This window comes from Syngnathus typhle, linkage group LG8 (genome assembly GCF_033458585.1).
Source record: "Syngnathus typhle isolate RoL2023-S1 ecotype Sweden linkage group LG8, RoL_Styp_1.0, whole genome shotgun sequence".
In the NCBI taxonomy this organism is placed as follows: domain Eukaryota; kingdom Metazoa; phylum Chordata; class Actinopteri; order Syngnathiformes; family Syngnathidae; genus Syngnathus; species Syngnathus typhle.
In genome coordinates, this window is record NC_083745.1 from 11171043 (window position 1) to 11189595 (window position 18553).

General features: G+C 43.4%; 3 protein-coding genes across 3 annotated transcripts; 1 reads left to right on the forward strand and 2 right to left on the reverse strand.

Annotated features, from left to right (window-relative positions):
- Positions 1-6753: 6753 nt before the first annotated feature.
- mzt1 (mitotic spindle organizing protein 1) lies at positions 6754-8417 on the reverse strand. The gene is made up of 3 exons (XM_061285391.1): positions 8123-8417; positions 7892-8037; positions 6754-7405 (listed from the first exon to the last, which is right to left on the reverse strand). The coding sequence occupies exons 1-3, from the start codon at positions 8172-8174 to the stop codon at positions 7382-7384; spliced, it is 222 nt and encodes a 73-aa protein (XP_061141375.1). The 5' UTR covers positions 8175-8417; the 3' UTR covers positions 6754-7381.
- Positions 8418-8435: 18 nt separating this feature from the next.
- bora (bora aurora kinase A activator) lies at positions 8436-12313 on the forward strand. Its single transcript, XM_061285390.1, has 12 exons — positions 8436-8571; positions 9003-9146; positions 9227-9333; positions 9428-9473; positions 9557-9635; positions 9720-9761; positions 9834-9890; positions 9961-10214; positions 10352-10505; positions 10727-11217; positions 11374-11514; positions 11810-12313. Exons 2-12 carry the CDS (start codon positions 9003-9005, stop codon positions 11828-11830), a joined length of 1536 nt encoding a protein of 511 aa, XP_061141374.1. The 5' UTR covers positions 8436-8571; the 3' UTR covers positions 11831-12313.
- Positions 12314-12357: 44 nt separating this feature from the next.
- Positions 12358-18519, reverse strand: dis3 (DIS3 exosome endoribonuclease and 3'-5' exoribonuclease). Its single transcript, XM_061285389.1, has 21 exons — positions 17998-18519; positions 17660-17817; positions 17397-17581; positions 17257-17330; positions 16987-17154; positions 16699-16863; positions 16513-16626; positions 16266-16403; positions 16033-16179; positions 15838-15954; positions 15665-15766; positions 15525-15589; positions 15366-15450; positions 15175-15302; positions 15005-15091; positions 14769-14925; positions 14310-14524; positions 13983-14151; positions 13737-13895; positions 13555-13677; positions 12358-12771 (listed from the first exon to the last, which is right to left on the reverse strand). The coding sequence occupies exons 1-21, from the start codon at positions 18214-18216 to the stop codon at positions 12703-12705; spliced, it is 2844 nt and encodes a 947-aa protein (XP_061141373.1). The 5' UTR covers positions 18217-18519; the 3' UTR covers positions 12358-12702.
- Between the last annotated feature and the right edge of the window lie 34 nt (positions 18520-18553).

Here is an 18553-nt window from a genome sequence, read left to right on the forward strand (position 1 = left end):
GGAGGAGTCTGGACATATTCTCACACACACCGAGAAAGAGAGAGAGAGCGAGAGAACGAGAATGATTAGCCTACATAAAGTTCAGATAAGCCTCTTTACCAACGCCCAATACACACATTTCATAATTCTTATTAATGCTGATGATAAGTTTAACTGTGGCACCCAAAGCCTTTCTCACGAAACACATTAAAACCTCTGTAATCTTCTCCTAACACTTTTTGAGCTCACGTTATACTTTGAAGTAGATGTTGATGCAGATGTTATTTTTGAGCGAAATAAATCGGAATCTTATTGGAAAAACAAACAACTGGGAGCTACTTCTTGAAAGTTGGATACGTAGAAATTGGCAAAAAACAAAGTCATTCTGACAACTTGGCAAAGTCTTTCAAACTGCAAAGTCGTGTATTTAGTAAAACATCTGCTAAATCTAAAAACAGTATTTTCCCCGAATGAATTTCAATCAAATTAAAACCAATTCAGAAAAGGAGGCATGCAAAGACATCCAAAGCTCCTAATCAGTCCGCAATAACCTTGCCTTGCCAAATTGACCCTTTTACCTATTCTTGTGCACACACACACACACTCGCGCACACATGGCTGTCATTTCCATATGGAGCTTGCAGTCCTTTCAAAGTGGCTTTCACGGAACATTGTGCTGATAATGATCTCGGCGGCGAGGGAGTGCCTGTACGGATCTCCAGAGACCATCTCGCCATACGACAACTGGGGGGGGATAAAACCCTGACTGTACTCCCAACTCAAAGGACTCCGATGCTCGTTTTTTTTTACCCCCCCTCCCACTCCGACAAGACACCCACCCCACCCCGGCTAACCCTCTCCAATAAGCCCTCTTGTGTTTTTTAATTGGCAGAAATTAATCTTTAGGATGTAGATGGTAGATTTACATTCATTAAAAGTCAAGAGAGGAAGCCAGGCTTGATGCTAATCAAATCTGCTTAATTATGCTTAACATGAGTATCTCCGGGGGGACGAGGGGAGCGGGGGGAGATAGCAAACTCCAACTTTTTACTTTTTGCCTTTGATAACTCCTGCTGAGTCTGGCCTTTTCTTTGCCAAATAGAAATGTCACGACTCGGGCGCTCTCCATCTGTAAGAGACGTGCGCGCGCAGCCCTCGGCGCTGATTAGTCAAGTCGCACCTTAAACGTGCCGTTTAACCTCTCGCCACATTAGCGAATTATCTCATCTATAGGTCAAATGCGGCCGCCCGATGATTGCGTGCTCACCTTTGAAGCTTTTACTGCAATTTTTCCATCCGTGCAGCCTGGTGGGGAAATGGCTGTGTCTCACAACAGGAAGGTCACGGGTTTAATCTGCTTGGCAGCTATTGTCGTTAAGATACTCTTAAATCAAACAATGCGCCGGTTAGCACAAATAGATCCGCAGGCTTCGAGACCTGGAATGCTTCTCTGTTGTTGTGCAGTGATTATTATTTTTTCACACCAAAAGGCCACCGAAAAAATACTTGGCTCTCTAAGTACCACCAGCACGACTGATAAAGTGGCGTAGTAGGACTAAGTGTTCATTAAAAAAAAGGGAGTTAGTTCCTAAAAATGTAAAGAAAAAAATACCATACATATGTAACTTATATCAAACATATACTGTACTGTATATTTATTTATTTCATAAATATTTCAGCCTTCATTGAAGACGGACAAAATGTTGCTGACTTACGTATTTTCTCCATCAAAAACTTGATGCTGTTTATTCATCCAAACTCCACATGGCTCTTTTGGCCAGTGTGCAGGAACACGAGTGGCTGCGAATGTGTAGGTGGCGAGATCAGCCCATCAAGTGTAAATACCACTCAATCTGTTCTCATTAGAGGGCTAAAACCATACGAATGGCTTTGCCTCTATTTAAAAAAGCCCCTGGGCCTTGGATAAGAGAGAGTGTGTGTGTGTGTGTGTGTGTGTGTGTGTGTGTGTGTGTGTGTGTGTGTGTGTGTGTGTGTGTGTGTGTGTGTGTGTGTGTGTGTGTGTGTGTGTGTGTGCGTGTTATTATATGAGCGCGAAAGAGGGGGGGGGGGGCAGAATGATGCTTTGGCATTTGTGTCTGCAGAGGGGATGTGAAATGCCACCACCATCAACACCGCTTAATTCTCTGATACGCACTTTTAATCTGAATAGACAATCCGTCCCGGCAGCCACTGTTATGATTCGAATCAACTTGGAGTGAAGGCTGTGTGTGTGTATGCGTGTGCGAGCGCTCTCTTTTGAATGAGGGACGATGTCATTGTGTTTTGATATGTGATTAGATGTCTCAGTGTGTGTGTGTGTGTTTGACCAAGATATCACACACATCCATTGCACACTGCCCTATGATAATGTGGATTGATTATGGATATGATAATGAGAGGCCGGCACAGCGTCGCGACCTTCACAAGGTCTAATTGAAACAAGCGTCGGTCCTCCGAAGCACTTATCAAGTCACACGGCACATCATTAATCACCAAGAATACAAGCTGTCACCCAAACACACACACACACGCACACACACACACATTCTCTCCATTTTTCTGTTTTGCTATACCAACACACACATTCTTTGCCTTGTCCACCGTCTCTGTCTCTTTTACGCGCAATCGCACACACACACACGCACACAATGCGAGCTGTCACTACAATGTGCCTGCTCTTGTCTTCTCTAAAGTGGACTGGACAGCTCGTCCACCCCCTGTCTTTATTTTCTGCCAGAAAACCTGATGAAAACGCCGTCTCCAGTGAGATTTAAAAAATATAATAATATACATACAGTTCAGTCCACTTGTATTTGGGCAATGACAGGTTTTTTTTTTTTGCTTTTGCCTTTATATGCCAACACAATGGATGTGTCCATTTTGGATGTGTCCATGTTCATGCAAAGCATTGCTGCCTCCACAAGTTTCCCTTCTGGATCCCTCAATCATCCATCCATTCGACCCACCGCGGCTCACCTTTTTTCTGAGTTTGGTCATGTGACATTCACTAAGTTCTGATTGGCCGTGACCTGAGACCTGAGCAACATCTTCAGCCAAAAGCAAGTGACAAAATGGCCGCCCCCTGAGGGATAAAAACAAGTTAATTTTTGGTGCTCAATTCAAATTCCACAACCCCAAATGTTAATCAGAACACCATGTTAGGGCGCATACAAGGTATTACCGTCAAGAATATTTTGGGGTTGACCTTTTTAATTTCAAGCCAAATGTTAGGTACTCGTTTACTTCCAACTCCATGGTGCTGGTGTGTGAAGGCTAAAGTGTAAAAACTTTCTCATTGTCCACTAACCGCGTTTGCGAGAACGTTCAACAATCCAACAAACACGGGCAGCTGTTCACTTTGAGCCCGAACCAAAATTGAATTAGGCCGTGTTGTTTTACTAGCTGCTTTTATTAGAAGACAATTTTACAGCCAAATGTGATTCCGCCGGCTGATTACGGCAGCATATGGTGCCTACCTGTTAAACACAAAGCGCTCAATGCCATCTCAACGCCTCAGTGAGCCCCCATCGAATAAACTAACAAGCCCAATATCATACTCGTCATTATGTAGTCCAACACTCCAGATTGCAATCTGATAAAATAGCTGCTTTCATTATCATTGCGGAGGATACCACGAGAGGTGGGGGCAGCCCAGGATGCTAATTGTTATTCAATTAAGTGATTGTGTTAATGAAAGCAATTAATAGTTTCAAACAAGCAGGCAAATATATGATTACTATGCGTCTGAGCAGAAGATGGCTAATTACAACTGTAAATCAATCAATCCGACATTAATCAGCTTGGAAAAGATCCAAAAACAACAAAGTCACCAAAAGACTTTGGAAGTTGTTTTATTTTTTTGCAGCAGATTTTGATTGCCACGCCATTATCCCGTCTAATGGCTGCTAACGATCCTTAAAAGAGTTTATGATCCAATTTCCTCGCCGTGAATTTAATTGGGAGCTAAATAGTTTAATATTAAACGTGTGGAAGTGTGTCCCGTATTTAATCAAGGGTGGTATATCGGGGCGAGCCGGAACAAGGTCACACAACTCCTTTGAGGGCAAACACGAGGCACTCAGATTAGGCATTGATACGCAAATGTGAAAAAAAAAATCAATTATTCAAGTCCCCCCTTTCTGCATGTTGCATGTCTGGCTAGGCGTGCACAAAAATCTTTACGAATAAAGAAAATTACTGTTCAACGGAAATGTATTGAACGCAACAGTAAGTTTTTACCTAAATAAAAGTTTATACAAGCGATTCTTAAGTAATAAATATGAATGTATTGAAAGACTACTGAAAAAGTTAACTACAACTGAACTGTAGTTGGGCGATGATTCTTTTGTGTACCACTAGAGGGAGTCTGTGTACTGTTAGCGTTGAAAATCACTGCTGCAAACTATACATGATAATATGATTGATTGTGGTGACTAGCAAGCTAATGTAGCTTTAGTAATTCTCATTAACAAACCTTCGGGTCCGGCAAACAAGAATAAAATTTTGTCCAGTTCTCGGTTATTTTCATTCTGAGAAAAAACTTGAACTGTGAAAAAATGTGTACCATTCAGCGGTGTTGCTGGATTTAAAAACAAATGACAAAACAGTGAGTCACTTTGTGACTTTGATTTTTGAATGCCAATTGAAAACTGAAAAGAGGAATGATTCACAATGCCGTTAGAGTGAAGACATTAAGAAGACAAGCGTACACATGCAAATGCAAAAGTGCATCAAACATGTAAAGTCTCCCTTTTTAATTAATCATGTAATGAGCACCAAAAGTGGACTTCAACTTCATCAAAACAACATCATACAAAGGCTACATTATGATTCTTGTTATTTATTATATTAGAAATCGGTCAGCCTGCCACTTTCATTTCTCACTTGGAAGTTGATCATAAACAACAGTAGTTGTTTTTCCACCTCGACCATAATTTGGCTTTTTGCATACAAGGAGCCACTAATCAGTCTCATTATTTCTTGTAGCATCCTTTTCCAACACCAGGAGCATCGCGGCACGGCGAGGGTCCTGCGCTTTTAAATGAGAATGCCCTCGTTTATTAAGAAAAAAAAAATAACGGCAAGTAATTATCAGACATACAAACATAAACACCTTTAGAAGTTTTGGTTGCGAGGGCTGGCTTGAAGTTGCCGCAGTCATGTGACCTGACCACTGCCCTACTTGAGCACCCCTCCCCACACACACACACACACACACTTTAGATGTTTATGCATATATGGCCGCTAATCTACCCAGTCAGGACTGTGGGATTTGGGAATATTTTTGTTTTACGCCAGATCAAAGTGTCTGGAGGGGATCAGGAGGAACACATCAAACACAGAAGACTCACACGCCCACACTCGCCAATCAAGCAACTGTTTTGCTTTGTGGAAAAAAAAAAAGAAAGAAAAGGATTCACACTGTGGGCCGTTCTCTTTCTGCACCCCCCAGCTCGGTGTTGAGAACTTTGACTGGTCACATCTGTACGCCTCACTCAAACCAAAGGGTGGTTGATTCTTTTTGTTTGGCTGTGTGCAAAAAATAGAGCGCCTTTTATTGAACAGTAGAAGTAGCCCTGCCCCATATGAGTCAAACATGATTCGCCTTTTGCGGAACACGGAGAACAGTGTGTTAGCAGATAAAAAAAAAAAGGTGCAGCACGGCAGGTTCGAACTGCCGGCCTGTCAGTCGGAGCAAAAAATGCTTACGCCGACACCCGTGCGCTCACATGCTGACTTCCTCTGAGGGGTGTTATTGTCAGATGGCTTAAGGGTGGGAAGAGTAGGAGTGGGGGGGGGGAACCCTCATTTGTAGACATCTTAAAGCAGCAGTAGCAAATAAAGTTGGGACCCCCCCCCCCCCCCCACGCAATGAGGCCGTAATACAAACCCTCGCAGATGAGCGCTTGTATCAAGCCTCCTCCATATTGGCCTGTGGAGGAAACTTGTGTGCTTTCAGCATTTTTTTTTCCCTGGAAGATGAATCGAGCTGTTTTGCAGACAGTGGAGAAAAGATAACAATGCACTGAGCGCTTTGTGTACGTGACGTAAGGGCCATCACCTTCCCCATAGATCTGGAGGTTTTGCCAATATACACCCTTAAAAATGTTGGGTTTAAAAGAACCCAATTTGGGTTACAAATTGGACTGACCTGGATTGTTTTGTTCAAAATATTTTTTTTTGTACAAAACAACCCAAAGTTTTTAACCAGCTTTACCTATTAACAAATATATATAAAAAAATTCAATGTGAAAGTGTTTTCTTGTCTCCTTGTGCATTATCAGCATTGGTATCAGGAATTTGCAGCCCCAGAAAAGATGCTGGGTGTGAATTTGAACATTAAGTGGGGAAATGCTCAAATTCAGCCAGATGAGCAGTATATGTGTAACTGATAGCTCATGATATGGCTATGGTATTGATTCTGCTACTTGTACACCAGTGGGTGGATACCTCACGTCAGCCTCAGACAGCAACTGTCACAAAGTCATTAAAATGTTGTGTATAATATACTATATATATACATACACTGTATATACACACACATATACACACACTTCATCCATATGTTTTAGTGTGACCCTCTCTCAGCACTCAATAAAAATTCCAATGGACCCTCGTCGGTAAAAGGCTTTACAAGAGGCTATATTCAGCTGCAATTAGAAATTCCCAGTTGCATGACTAGCCTGCATTTCTGAGCAGGTACACTAGAAAAAGAATGTCCAATTTGTATTTGATTGCTTTTTGCAGGGTCAGCGAAATGAAGCCAGACATGTATCAAATTGCTAGTTTATTTTTGCCCAATCATCACAACAGTAGCGGATACCACAATGTTTTACGGGATGGATTCGGCATCAGGCTCTTTGCACTGAACTTTAAAATATCTTTACCTGCTTTTTGGTAACACAAACAGAAGGCATCTAGTTATTGATGTTACAGAATGAAAACAAAAACTCTGCAATCTTAATCTTGCGCAATAGTGAAAATATGATTTGTAAACAAATAGACGTCTGAATGAGCAATCTCTTGCACATACTGAACCTCAAAAGATTGGAAGAAGGGTGTCACAGCACCGCCTAGTGGTCTTCGACTGTGTTGCATTTTGATTTTGACATTTATACACAATCTGAACGTCCACGAAATATGGCTATACATGGGGGGAAAAAAAGACTTTTGTAACATTCAAAAGAAAACATCATAAAAAAAATGTCTCTTCATAGATGGCAAATGTTCGTTTGCAATTCATAACTAGTTGATAGTGCTATTTTTAAGGGGTTCACCTTGATTGACATCTGCATCCAAGGGCAACAGGAGGTACGAGAGAGGATGAAATGGCTGGAGTTTCAATGGTAGACGGAAAAGAAACGAATGCATTCCAGTTAGGACACCAAAGTGAGTTCCATCTTTAGTTTGTGCAGTTTTCAGGAGCCTGTAACACAAAATAGAGACAATGTTAGATCACCACAGTGACACATTGTTCAGTTTACCTAATTTAATCTAACTAATTAAGACTTAAATTAGATACAGGGCGGCATGGTGACACACTGGTTTAGCACATTCGCCTCACAGTTAGGAGGGTGCGGATTCGATTCCACCTCCGGCCCTCCCTGTGTGAAGTTTGCATGTTCTCCCCGTGCCTGCATTGGTTTTCCCCACAGCCTCCGGTTGTCTCCTACATCCCCCCCAAAAAATGCTTGGTAGGCCGATTAAGCATCCCAAATTGCCCATGGTTGTTCGTCTCTGTGTGCCCTGCGATTGGCTGGCAACCAGTTCAGGGTGTCCCCCGCCTATTGCTCGATGACTGCTGGGACTCCAGCACGCCCGCAATCCCCGTGGAGACAAACGGTACAGATAATTTAAGTACATGGGTGTTACAAAATACATGAGCCCACATGTCATCATCAAGCCTGTGCACCTTGAGGGTCTCTGAGGCTTTCCTCAGCTCCTTGATGACCGAAGACAAAGCTTCTGGATTGATGCCCTGCTCACACAATCTCACGCAGATGGAGAGTGACTCCATATCCAAGCCAGTGTTGAGCAGCCTGGAGATCTCAAGTAAAACTGGTGGAAAGGAAAACCGACATGATAAATCCAGCAAAACAAGCAATTGGAAAACACAAAGATGTTAGAGATATGTCACTATTACCGTCCATAGTCTCCCGGACAGCATTCAGGTTTGCACTGGATGCACTTGCCATGGTCCTGAATGAACAGTTAGCCCAACTTGCTAGCAGGAAGCTACCAAAGTACGAAACAGACTCCAAAAGAAAATATCAACAATTCAACCAAACGAGTATAAATGATTTGAATATTTTTCGATCATTTTACGAAGATTATAAAACAAAACTTTCTCTTTAAAATAGATGAAAACTATAAACTCTCTCCCGATATTTAGCCTGATGTAGTTAGCGTTGAGAAGGGGGAACCGGATATGACGACAGAAAACACTGATTGGTTGTTTCGGACTTCCTGGAACGTTTCTATTCGCCGGCAGATTACGAGAACAAAATTGAAATTGCGGCCAAAAACGCCTCACGAGTTCGATAGACCCTTCCTTAGTTCTGTGGTGGTTCTGGTAGCTGATCATTTGATGATGTAAGTATCACTTGTACTCGATCTGTCATATCGTTTTAGCAAAAAAATGAAATCGCGTTAAACAAAAAGTAATTTCCCGAACGGAAAAAGAAAACTAAGGAAAGGTGTAAACCAGATGTCGTCTTCGAGGACAGTTTCCACCTCAACTTCATTGATTAAAATCAAAATTTTATATCACAATTATATCACGGCACGCCATCAAAAGGCGTCTAATATTGACATAGTGCTGATGTGTAATGGTAATGGAAGCACATTTGATTGTCTACTTACGATCGATGGAAAAAGATACATTATTTGTTGTGAATTCAGTGAATCTTTTTTTTTTGTCCCATAGAGGAGACATGTCGTTCTTTCATGGCACACTTACATACTCTGATTCAACAGAATACTTTCTTGCTTTGTTTTGGTTGTCTCCATTGTTGCTATCAAAGATGTCGGACCACCCGGAGCACCAGATCACCCCAGAAACACCAGGGAGACCCTCAGTAAGGAATCCATTTGATAGTCCCAATGACTACCACGACCTCCACAAGCCCCTCGTTCCCAGTCCATCCGTTTTCAAGTTATCACAAGCTGTAAGTCATATTTATTCACTGTGTCGACGTTTAATATTAAATGCTGTTGTAGATCGGTTTGTCACCTCACTTTTGCTTAGGCTCCCTCTGGGTTCAATTGGTCAATCGAGGATATGGCTAGTCTTCTTCCAGTGCACATAGATCAAGAGGAGATCCAGCGGCAGTCATTTTATCTCAGTCAGACAAGGTAGCTAAATCAAATAAAAAGTTGAAATCAAAATGTATGACATTTCTTCGGGTAGAGTAATGACTTAGCCTAAAAATATACTTTTCTTCTCAAGGATGGACTCCGACATTGAAGAAAAGCGTCAGAAAGCTATTGAGCAGGTATGTTGTGGTGCAACAAAAGTTGTGTTGGTAAAATATAGTCGAAATTGTCAATACATGGAATATTTTGTACTCTGATGCAGTTTTTTACCAAGGAAACAATTGTGCCTTCGCCATGGTCTACGTCAGACTCCCGGAGAACCCCTCACATGTTAAAGACCTGTATGCTTCTTCCCCATATTGCTTACTTAGCATTATCTCCATTAGAAATTTGTTTTATCGTAGCATATTGTTTTGCATCCTCAGGGTCCCTCTCTCCGACGATAGAGGAGCAAGAAAAAAAATCCGGTCAGTACTTTTTAGGATGGGAACTTGTCTTTTCTTTTCACCGTTAATTAACTTTTGAAGTTTGTGTCGCAGTGGCCTGTCAGACGAGCCTCACGTTACCGGTGGCCTTTGATTTGGAGAGACTTCTAGGTAAGCCGACGACACATTAAGTCTGGGTGGTGGGTGATTCCGCTGTCACGTCACGGTGCTCATCTCCCAGGAGACTATTACCGCAACGAGGAAGCTGCGAGCGACGGCTCTCCGGAGAGCCTCAGCCAATCGTCTTTGAGACGCAAACTTTTCCTGGATGGCCAAACCAGCTACAGCGGGTCCGACAGCTCCAATCCACCGAGCCCGGAGAGAAGTCATTCTCGGCAAGAGAGGCCCTTGATCCATGCGGAAGATTTTGTGGGGGAAGCTGCCATGTTTTCCTCCCCTTTATCGTGCGGTGTGGCCGCTCCAACGCCGTCCACAGTGAGTCGAAAATGTTAATTACAAGTTTTTTTCATTTTGGTTTTGGTTTGTTACAAACAAGTTTCAAATACAATTAATTGCATGGTTCTAATTGTAATGTGCCATTGACCTAAAAAAAATCAATGTCTGCTCTGCAGGGCCAGTTCTCATCAAGTCCCATCCAAACTAGCTGCTTGAGGGACTGCAGCAGCTTCAGCCCGCTCTTCCCCGATCGTTCATCGCCCGCCGAAATGGCGTCTCCTACTGTTTCACCCATCAATGCTCACGCCCTGCGCACACCCACAGGCCCAGGTTTGATACCCGACTTCACCCGATCACCTATTCTCACGAGAACTATTTATTAATTTTCTTATAGCACAAACCATTTTCACTAAAAGGATTTCAAAGTGCAAATTAAAGTGACAACATGACTGGAAATATTTTACAATTCTATCAGAACAGTAAAATAAAAACATCTAAAATTAAATTTTAATTTTAAACACTTTTTTGTGTGTGTGTGTGATTCTCCTCAGCCGAGTGGAAGCGACCAAGCAGTTTGACTCCCCACGGCCTCCCCTTGGACGCGAACATCCCCTCACTCACCATGAGTCCAGACGTGGAGGGCTGCTCTCCCATCCGCAGCTGCTCTCACCAGCGTCACTCTCAGGCCAATCACAGGCCCCGATTCCGTACCTGCACCACCCCACCTCCCATCGCCGCGATCCTCAACCCTAAGCTTCCAGACTTCCAGGAGGCGGTGGACCTGCCGTGCGAACTCTTGATGGATTCTGATGGAGTTTCCCCTCTGGCTCGAGTGAGCTTGGGCTTTATGGACACGGTGAAGATGGAGAACGAGCAAGATTCAAGGATAGAGGGGAAACTAGAAGATGAGGAGGGAGACGAGGACCTCTCCAGGCGCCTGACCAGCTCTCGAATGGGCAATGTGTCGGCTACGGAAAGCTCTCAGATGTGTTTCTCTCTTTTGACGGAACGCAGCAGCATACGCTTTGATTCCAGTATGCAGGTTTGTATTTTGATTTTTTTTTTTTATTATTATTAACCCCCCCTCCCTCTTTTTTTCTAACAAGCAGAGTGGAGTACTGTGTGGGTTTCCTACACAAGTATGAAATTTGATTTTATTCCATTTTCTGACCTGGATGTCACCTGTGGCCTTGTGTAGGTGGACAGCGGGTATCAAACAACCTCAACGGCAATGGGCAGTCTGATTGACGGCCTCGGCTCAGACTATCACGGCAAAGAGTCCTTCGCCGCTTACCTCAACGAAGACACCTCGCACCTCACCAAAACTTCAAATGTCAAGGTAGCAGTACCACTGGAACTGCTCTCACACCTACTCTCATACACCAACAAATTGGTTTACACTGGTTTTAAGCCATCTTTTGGGCCGGGGGTTATATTATGCAATGCATCAAGTCTGAATTTTGAGTTGAGCAACTTCGCCCAGCGCTGAGGTTTACAGAGCAGATGGAATATGTGCCTGTCAGTGTTAAAAAAGGGACTTTATGTATGGTCGGCTTTTCTGTCATTTATTCGCTGCAGTCACTTTGTAACAAATTTAAATTCTTTACACACTTATTGACTTTGTCTTTTTCCAGGTGTGGTATCCTCATCACTGAACTGTTTCACACATCAAAAGGGACAACCACTTCTTGCAGCTTTTTTTTTAATCAGTACAGTCATTCTCCACATTTTTATTGGAGACATCAAAAGAGGCGCTGGCATATCAATGGATAAGAAGAAGGAGGCTGCAATTTTATTACGTGCTGATACAATCAGGAAGACTGGATGTTTTTGGAGGAAACTTTTTAGTCAAATACAGATGAATTTTTTTTCTTAAGTATGCCACTAATGATAAACTGATTGACTTGCTTGGTCGTAATTGATTATTTGTAATGCTGCATGTTTTTGCTTCCTGAATTCCTGGACAAACATTTATGGCTGAACAACACTTCTTGTCACTTTACTGGATATGGCAATCCGATGTCTGTCAGTGACTTCTGAATTCTGTGACGCAGTGCGAATGACTGACTGAAAAGGTGTATAATGGATGCCATCATGCTGTTTCCTGAGCATTATAATAAATCCTCAAGTACCAAGTCTTCAGCTCATCATACATTTAAATAAATATACCACACACATGCTCTTTCTTAGATAAGGTTTTTAATTTTGATTAACCTTATGAGTTATTCAGCGTCCTCAGGTCACCTGAAAGGTGCTACATACATCTTGTAAAGTCATAAAATGTTTACGGTATTTGTTAAAATAACTTACAATAAAGCCATTGTGAATGAAGCAGACTGCCTCAGGAAAATTCATTATTTCTACACTTAATACTAAAAAAAAAAAAAAAAAAAAGACAATTTAGAGAGCACTTAAGGCTGTACAAAATCAATTTCTTAAAAAATCCACTTATTAACAAAAGAAAAAATACCTTGTTTGTCTTGCAGATTTATTAAATTGTCCAAAGAATCTGCAGTTTGGTACTGGTTCAACGGTCCAATTTAGGCTTCTTGTTTGGCGTTCCAACATTCGCGGCTGAAACACTCACACCCGGAATCTGAAGACGAAATGGAGTGGAAGATAATTTAAATAAAAAAAGAGACTACAGCAAAATGATCTTTTTTCTTTTTTTTTTTTTTTTTTAGATTTTTCTGTTATATTTTATTTTATAAATCACAAATTTTTTTTTTCAGAAAATGAAAAAAAATCACAACAATTTAAGTTTTTTCTAGAACCATGTTCTGAAAAGAATATATATATAAACAATTATAATAAACAATTTACCGTTTTTTCCCATGTATAATGTGCAAAATTTAACTAATTTATTGTCCTAAAATCTGGGGGGCGCATTATACATGGGTACAATTTTTTTTTAGTTTTTTTTTTTAATCCGGATATCATACGGAGGCCGCCATTACAGATGCGCTTTCTTCTCTGCTGTTCACTTCAAACACGCTCCATACAAACACAATGCTCTCGTATCAGACGCTTGCTCGTTTGCTGTCACAATGTACCCTACACAAATCCAAAACATTTCTTCGCTATTGAGTTTGCTAGCGCATGCGCAGTGATACTAACCGGCAGAATAACATCCGGTTGTTCTCAAAGATGATCTTTTTTCTGAAATAAATCTACGTTTACAGACTTAAGTAGGAGTCAAAATTTGGGTGCGTTTTATACATGGGTACAGGCTTTTTTCCAGCATCAACATGCCATTTTTAGGGTGCGTATTATACATGGGGGCGCAGTATACATGGAAAAAAACGGTAAGTCATTTTAACTTAATCTAAAAATGACCGGACCTATCTTCTTGTTTTCAAATGGATTGGTCAGTTCTTACCACAGGCTCAATCAAGGCCATGCGTATCTTCTGGTGCTGAATATTGGAGTCATCCAGGCTGATGGTGACCTTCACCCGGTCAAATATACGGAAGGTGTGCTGCTCCACGGTCAGAGACGGAAACTGAATACAAAACGCAGTTAAGCAGCAGAAGCTCGTAACACGCGTTGCGTTTTTATTACCCCCTCATCAAATACGAGGTTGAGGCCACACTTGTCCTTGCCCTCAAAAAAGACCGTGCCCTCCAGCCCGAACTTTGGGATAAGGACGATGATGGCGTTCTTCCTCACGAATAGGACAAATCCTTCCTCGCTCAGGATTCCTCGGGTCTTAAAGAACAGCTGGAAAGAGAACACAACTGAACGTTATAATTACTACTTTACGATACTTTATATTTATAGTCGACATATTTAAGGTAGTCTGTTTACCTGCGTGTGGAAGGCCACAGACGCCCTCTGAGCATACTGGGACATTTTGTGTCTGTAGTTGAGGTTGTTGCACAGCGCCGATAGTTTGTGTTTATCCGTCAGATCCGGGTAGGTGCTATCTGCTCCGATGGCCACGGCCAGAAGGCGGTGCACGATGATGTCAGCGTACCTGCGCAGGTAATGTCGACATTGAGTCAGGAACAGGTTCAAGTGAACCTTTGTTTTTTTAATTGGACTTGATAGGAAAATATTTTTTGCTCTCGTTTTCAATTCAGGTTGGCGAGTCAATCACAAATGTCTGCCCGTGCAATTCAGAGCGAGACGTACCTTCTAATGGGCGACGTGAAGTGCGTGTAAATAGGCGTGGCCAGACCGTAGTGGTGGAAGTCGCTGTCCATGCCCGAGCAGAAATAGATGGCCTGCATCATGCAGCGAGTGGCCAGGATGCGCAGCAACGTGTTGAAGTACCCAAAGCCGTCCACTTTGGCCGCTTCCAGCGAGTCGGCCAGCGTCTTTGCCGAATCCGTAAGGAGCAGCACATTCTAAATCAGGTGGTGAAAAACACGGGAATGTTAATGCGAGTCCCCCTTGGCAAACGGAACACAATTTGTTCTGGGAGGCTGTTCATCCATTTTTTTCATATCCTGCAAATATACTACCCCTAAAAAAATAATGGAAATCAAATTCATACATAAAAAAAATACCCATCATGTTACTTAAATTGAAGTGATACATCTCTAAAAGTCAACATGCTCCTGTTCAATTGCCAGGTTTTGTTTGACCCACCTGGGACTTTGCTGCTTTCATGAGAATGTCATAGTTGGAGGGCGGAGGTGCCGGATGTTTCCTCAGCAAGGCGCACTCGGCAAATTCGTCGTAGATCTTTTGGGCGACTGAAATGTTGGCCAGCAACATGAACTCCTCCACCATGTAGTTGGTCTCCCTGCCAATTGGTAATCAAGGTCATTTCTATGTGGCCCTAAAAGAGAATTGATCAGAATGCCGGTTTTGGAAGTATTTACATGAGCTCTTTGGTCTGAAGCTCGATGGGGTCGTGGGTTTCGCTGTCCATGTGAAAGCGGACCTCCACGTTAGACAGCGTCAGTGCCCTGAAGTAGAACATGTACTCTTTTGTCATTAACTGCAAATGACGCGTCCGTCCAAGTCATCCCGCTTTGCAAGCCCACCTCACCCTTTCTCGACCCTGCGCTTCTTGAGGATCTTGGCGAGCTTGTTGAGGCCTCGCAGACTTTTGGTGATGTTGTCGTTCTTGCCCGTATCGTCTATTCTCATCTGGGCTTCCGCGTAGGTCAAAGATGCCTGAATTGAGCCAGAATACAGAGTTACACAACACCGCGCTTGTGTCTTCACTTCATGGCAGACCTTGGAGTTGATGACACTTTTCGTGAAGCGTGTTTTCAGAATTTCAGCCTTTTGATTCATCTCCCAGATAGACGAGAAAGCCAACCTTGCATCAAACAAAAACGGATTTGAGTCAGTTGGTCCAACATATTTGGAGAGACGGCGAATAAGTGTCCTTACCTATCCACGTTGGAGCGTAGCGAACACAGATTGGAGCTCAGCAGCTCCGGAACCATGTCAATCCTCTGTGGGACAAGACACAGATGTGCAAATTGTCAGGCTAAAACTTCATGATGCTTAAGTGTGTGGGTTCCGCTCACCTTCCCACAGAGGTAAACCGTCGTGCCTCGGTTGGCAGCCTCTTTGTCCAGAGCGTTACAGGGTCTGATGAAATGACTGACGTCGGCGATGTGGACTCCCACCTATGGGCGACACACTCGATGGAGCGTACGCACGCATCGCATGGACGGGAGCCTGTGGACGGGACACTTACCTCAAAGTTGCCGTTGCCCAGCTCTATATAGTGCAGCGCGTCGTCAATGTCCGTGCATCCTTGAGGATCCACACTGCACACGTTCAAATTCCTCAGGTCCTCCCTGCCCACCATGTCCTGTAAGCACAAAAGTATTGAGACATCTTTTTGATTTGATTTGAATTCCCAGACGTATTCTCCAAAGAAGTCATTTACCTCCGGTTTGATGCTCCATGGCATTTTGGGAAGAAAACTGAGCACAGCCTGAGAGAAAGCCTGATGGGGAACGTCGTGTTCCAACAGCAGGACTGCCTCTTCTGTGTCTTTTTCCCCCGCCATGCCCAAAGTGCGGACAAAATGGCCCTGATGAAAAGGAAATGGCAATCTTAATTTACCGACACAGCACATCCGTGACCCCGAGGAAGTAAATGGAGAGAGCGGCAACTCACGTTGGGATATCTGGAGTCTTTGGGCCAGCCGTCGATGGCCACCATGATTCTCTGGCCCGCTAATGTGGACGCTTGACGGGTTTCGATGCGGATGCGTGGAATGCAGCGGTCGGCCGGCGTGAAAAGGTGCCGTGTCGACTAAAGGGGAAAAACAAGACACCATGAGTGTGGACGCTTGGCCACTAAGAGAACCCAACGAGTGCCTCATTTGACAGCTGAACTGTCCCCAGCCATTATTGAACATTACCTCTTTGATTTGGGAGACATTGAGCATGCCGCAGAAGGGCCTCCAATTTCTCTTGATGATCCCCACGATCTTGCCGGTGGGCTTTCTATCAACATCCCCTTTGGGACTTTTCAGCTGCTTACAAACAGAGAGACCATCATCAAGCAGCAGCGGTTCAAAAACAGACCGCCATAAACAGCAACTCACAGCATCCTCCTCTTCCTCTTCTTCGTTGGTGTCGTCTTTGGCCGAGCCCACGTCCTGCAGCATGATGGAAGATGGCGCCACCCACTGACTGCGCGGCAACAGCTGCACAGCCACCACATCTTGGTGCACGGCTCTGTTGAGGTTCTGAAGGCCCTGGATGAGAACCTGGCCAGATGTATGAAAAAAAATGAGTTCAACACAAATTACAACACATATAAGCGAGATAGAGTGATACATTTTACTGTGTGCTGAATATGCATCTTGACTTAAGAGTTAAATTTGGCGTACCTCTGTGCCGTCTTCCTCGTTGTTTTGGATAAAAACTTTGGCCTCAAGGTAGTTATCCCTGCTGGCCTTGAAGGTTCCCTGGTGGAAAGTGCCACTTTTGATGCCAGCTTGGATCCTGGCCAGCGGGAGATGCTCGGGGAATAACACCTTACTGCCGGTGATGTCGCTCTGGGGGTGCAATGTGACGATAGCAACAATTCAAGCATCTAGCCCCCAAAACTAAGCCCAAAGAAAAACCCTGGCAAATCGAGGAAAAACTTATTTGCTTACCTTTTCATCATTTGACAACGCCAAGCGATCCACAAGCTCGGGGTTTGCTATCAGGCCTTTGACGTACTCCTCAACTAGTGTGGGAACAAATGATGCAATTATCACTGCAGTCTATCATTTTCCAATCAAAAAAAGCTTACATTTGTACACCAAAAGACCGCTCTCCTGTGCCTTTTGCTTATTAGCGACATCATTGGTTAGGAGCACCACCTTGGGCTCATCGGGCTTTGCCAGGTGCTCGGTGTACCACTTGGCCGCCACACGAATAGCTCTGTCGTTCCGGTCGTTGGCGCTCTCTCCCGGTTCACGTTCGATAAATGTCTCTCTGCAGGAATCAAAGTAAAATAGCAATCCTGTCCAAAATGAGAAGCTAAAAGAGAGTGGTGGAGATGCGCTTTGTTACCGGTGGTGCTCATTGGTAAATGTGTAGAAGTGTCTTTCTTCTTCATGGATGAGATCCTTGAGGCGTTTGTAGATTGGCGCGCTGCGGTGGCGTACTTCTTGGAGAACCGTTTGAAGAATCACCACGTTGCAAATCACGGGGTCCTCCAAAATATCAATCTGTGGGATACCACAACAGTGTGCATTAGTTGGAAGAAACAATTGTGCAACAATTCATGTCATTTCAGAACCAGACAGAAAAACTGTGGAAATGTTGACATATTCCGCTTCCCATATTTACTTGACAAGCTGGATTGACAGCCTGGTACATCAGTTATTGGTGTGTTTTTGTTGTCTTACCTGATGTAACACTACATTTGTGTCGGGGATGAGGTAATGCGAAAACGTGCACAAGTTGCTCTCGATGCACGCTTCTCTCTGCAGAACCGTGGAATCCTGGCGGCATTGATCGCACGCCTCACTTCCACACCAAATGTCGTCTCGCAAATAATGCTCGCGGACTATTTTCATCACCCGACCGGCCCGCGTTTTCTTAACGAAGGTTTTAGACTTCAACATGATGACTAGTACGCCGATATTTAAAAAAATAAATAAAACCTAAGCGTTTTCGGCTACTATTTGATTGAAAGTACGGAAAACTGAGCCTCCCATGTGAGGCTATGCGTACTCTTTTACTGCGGCCCGACGGAAACAACCCACAGCGACAGACGTTCCCAGCAAACCGTATTTGTGTTTACTTTGATCTGATTAATGGCATAGTCGTATGTATAACATATATATGCAAGGCAAACCTAGTAGGAATAATACACCAAACATACGTTCTATGTCAATAAGGTACTTTGAAGTTTGATTTTGTCGGCCATCCCAACAAAATCAAGCAAGATCAAACAAGGCT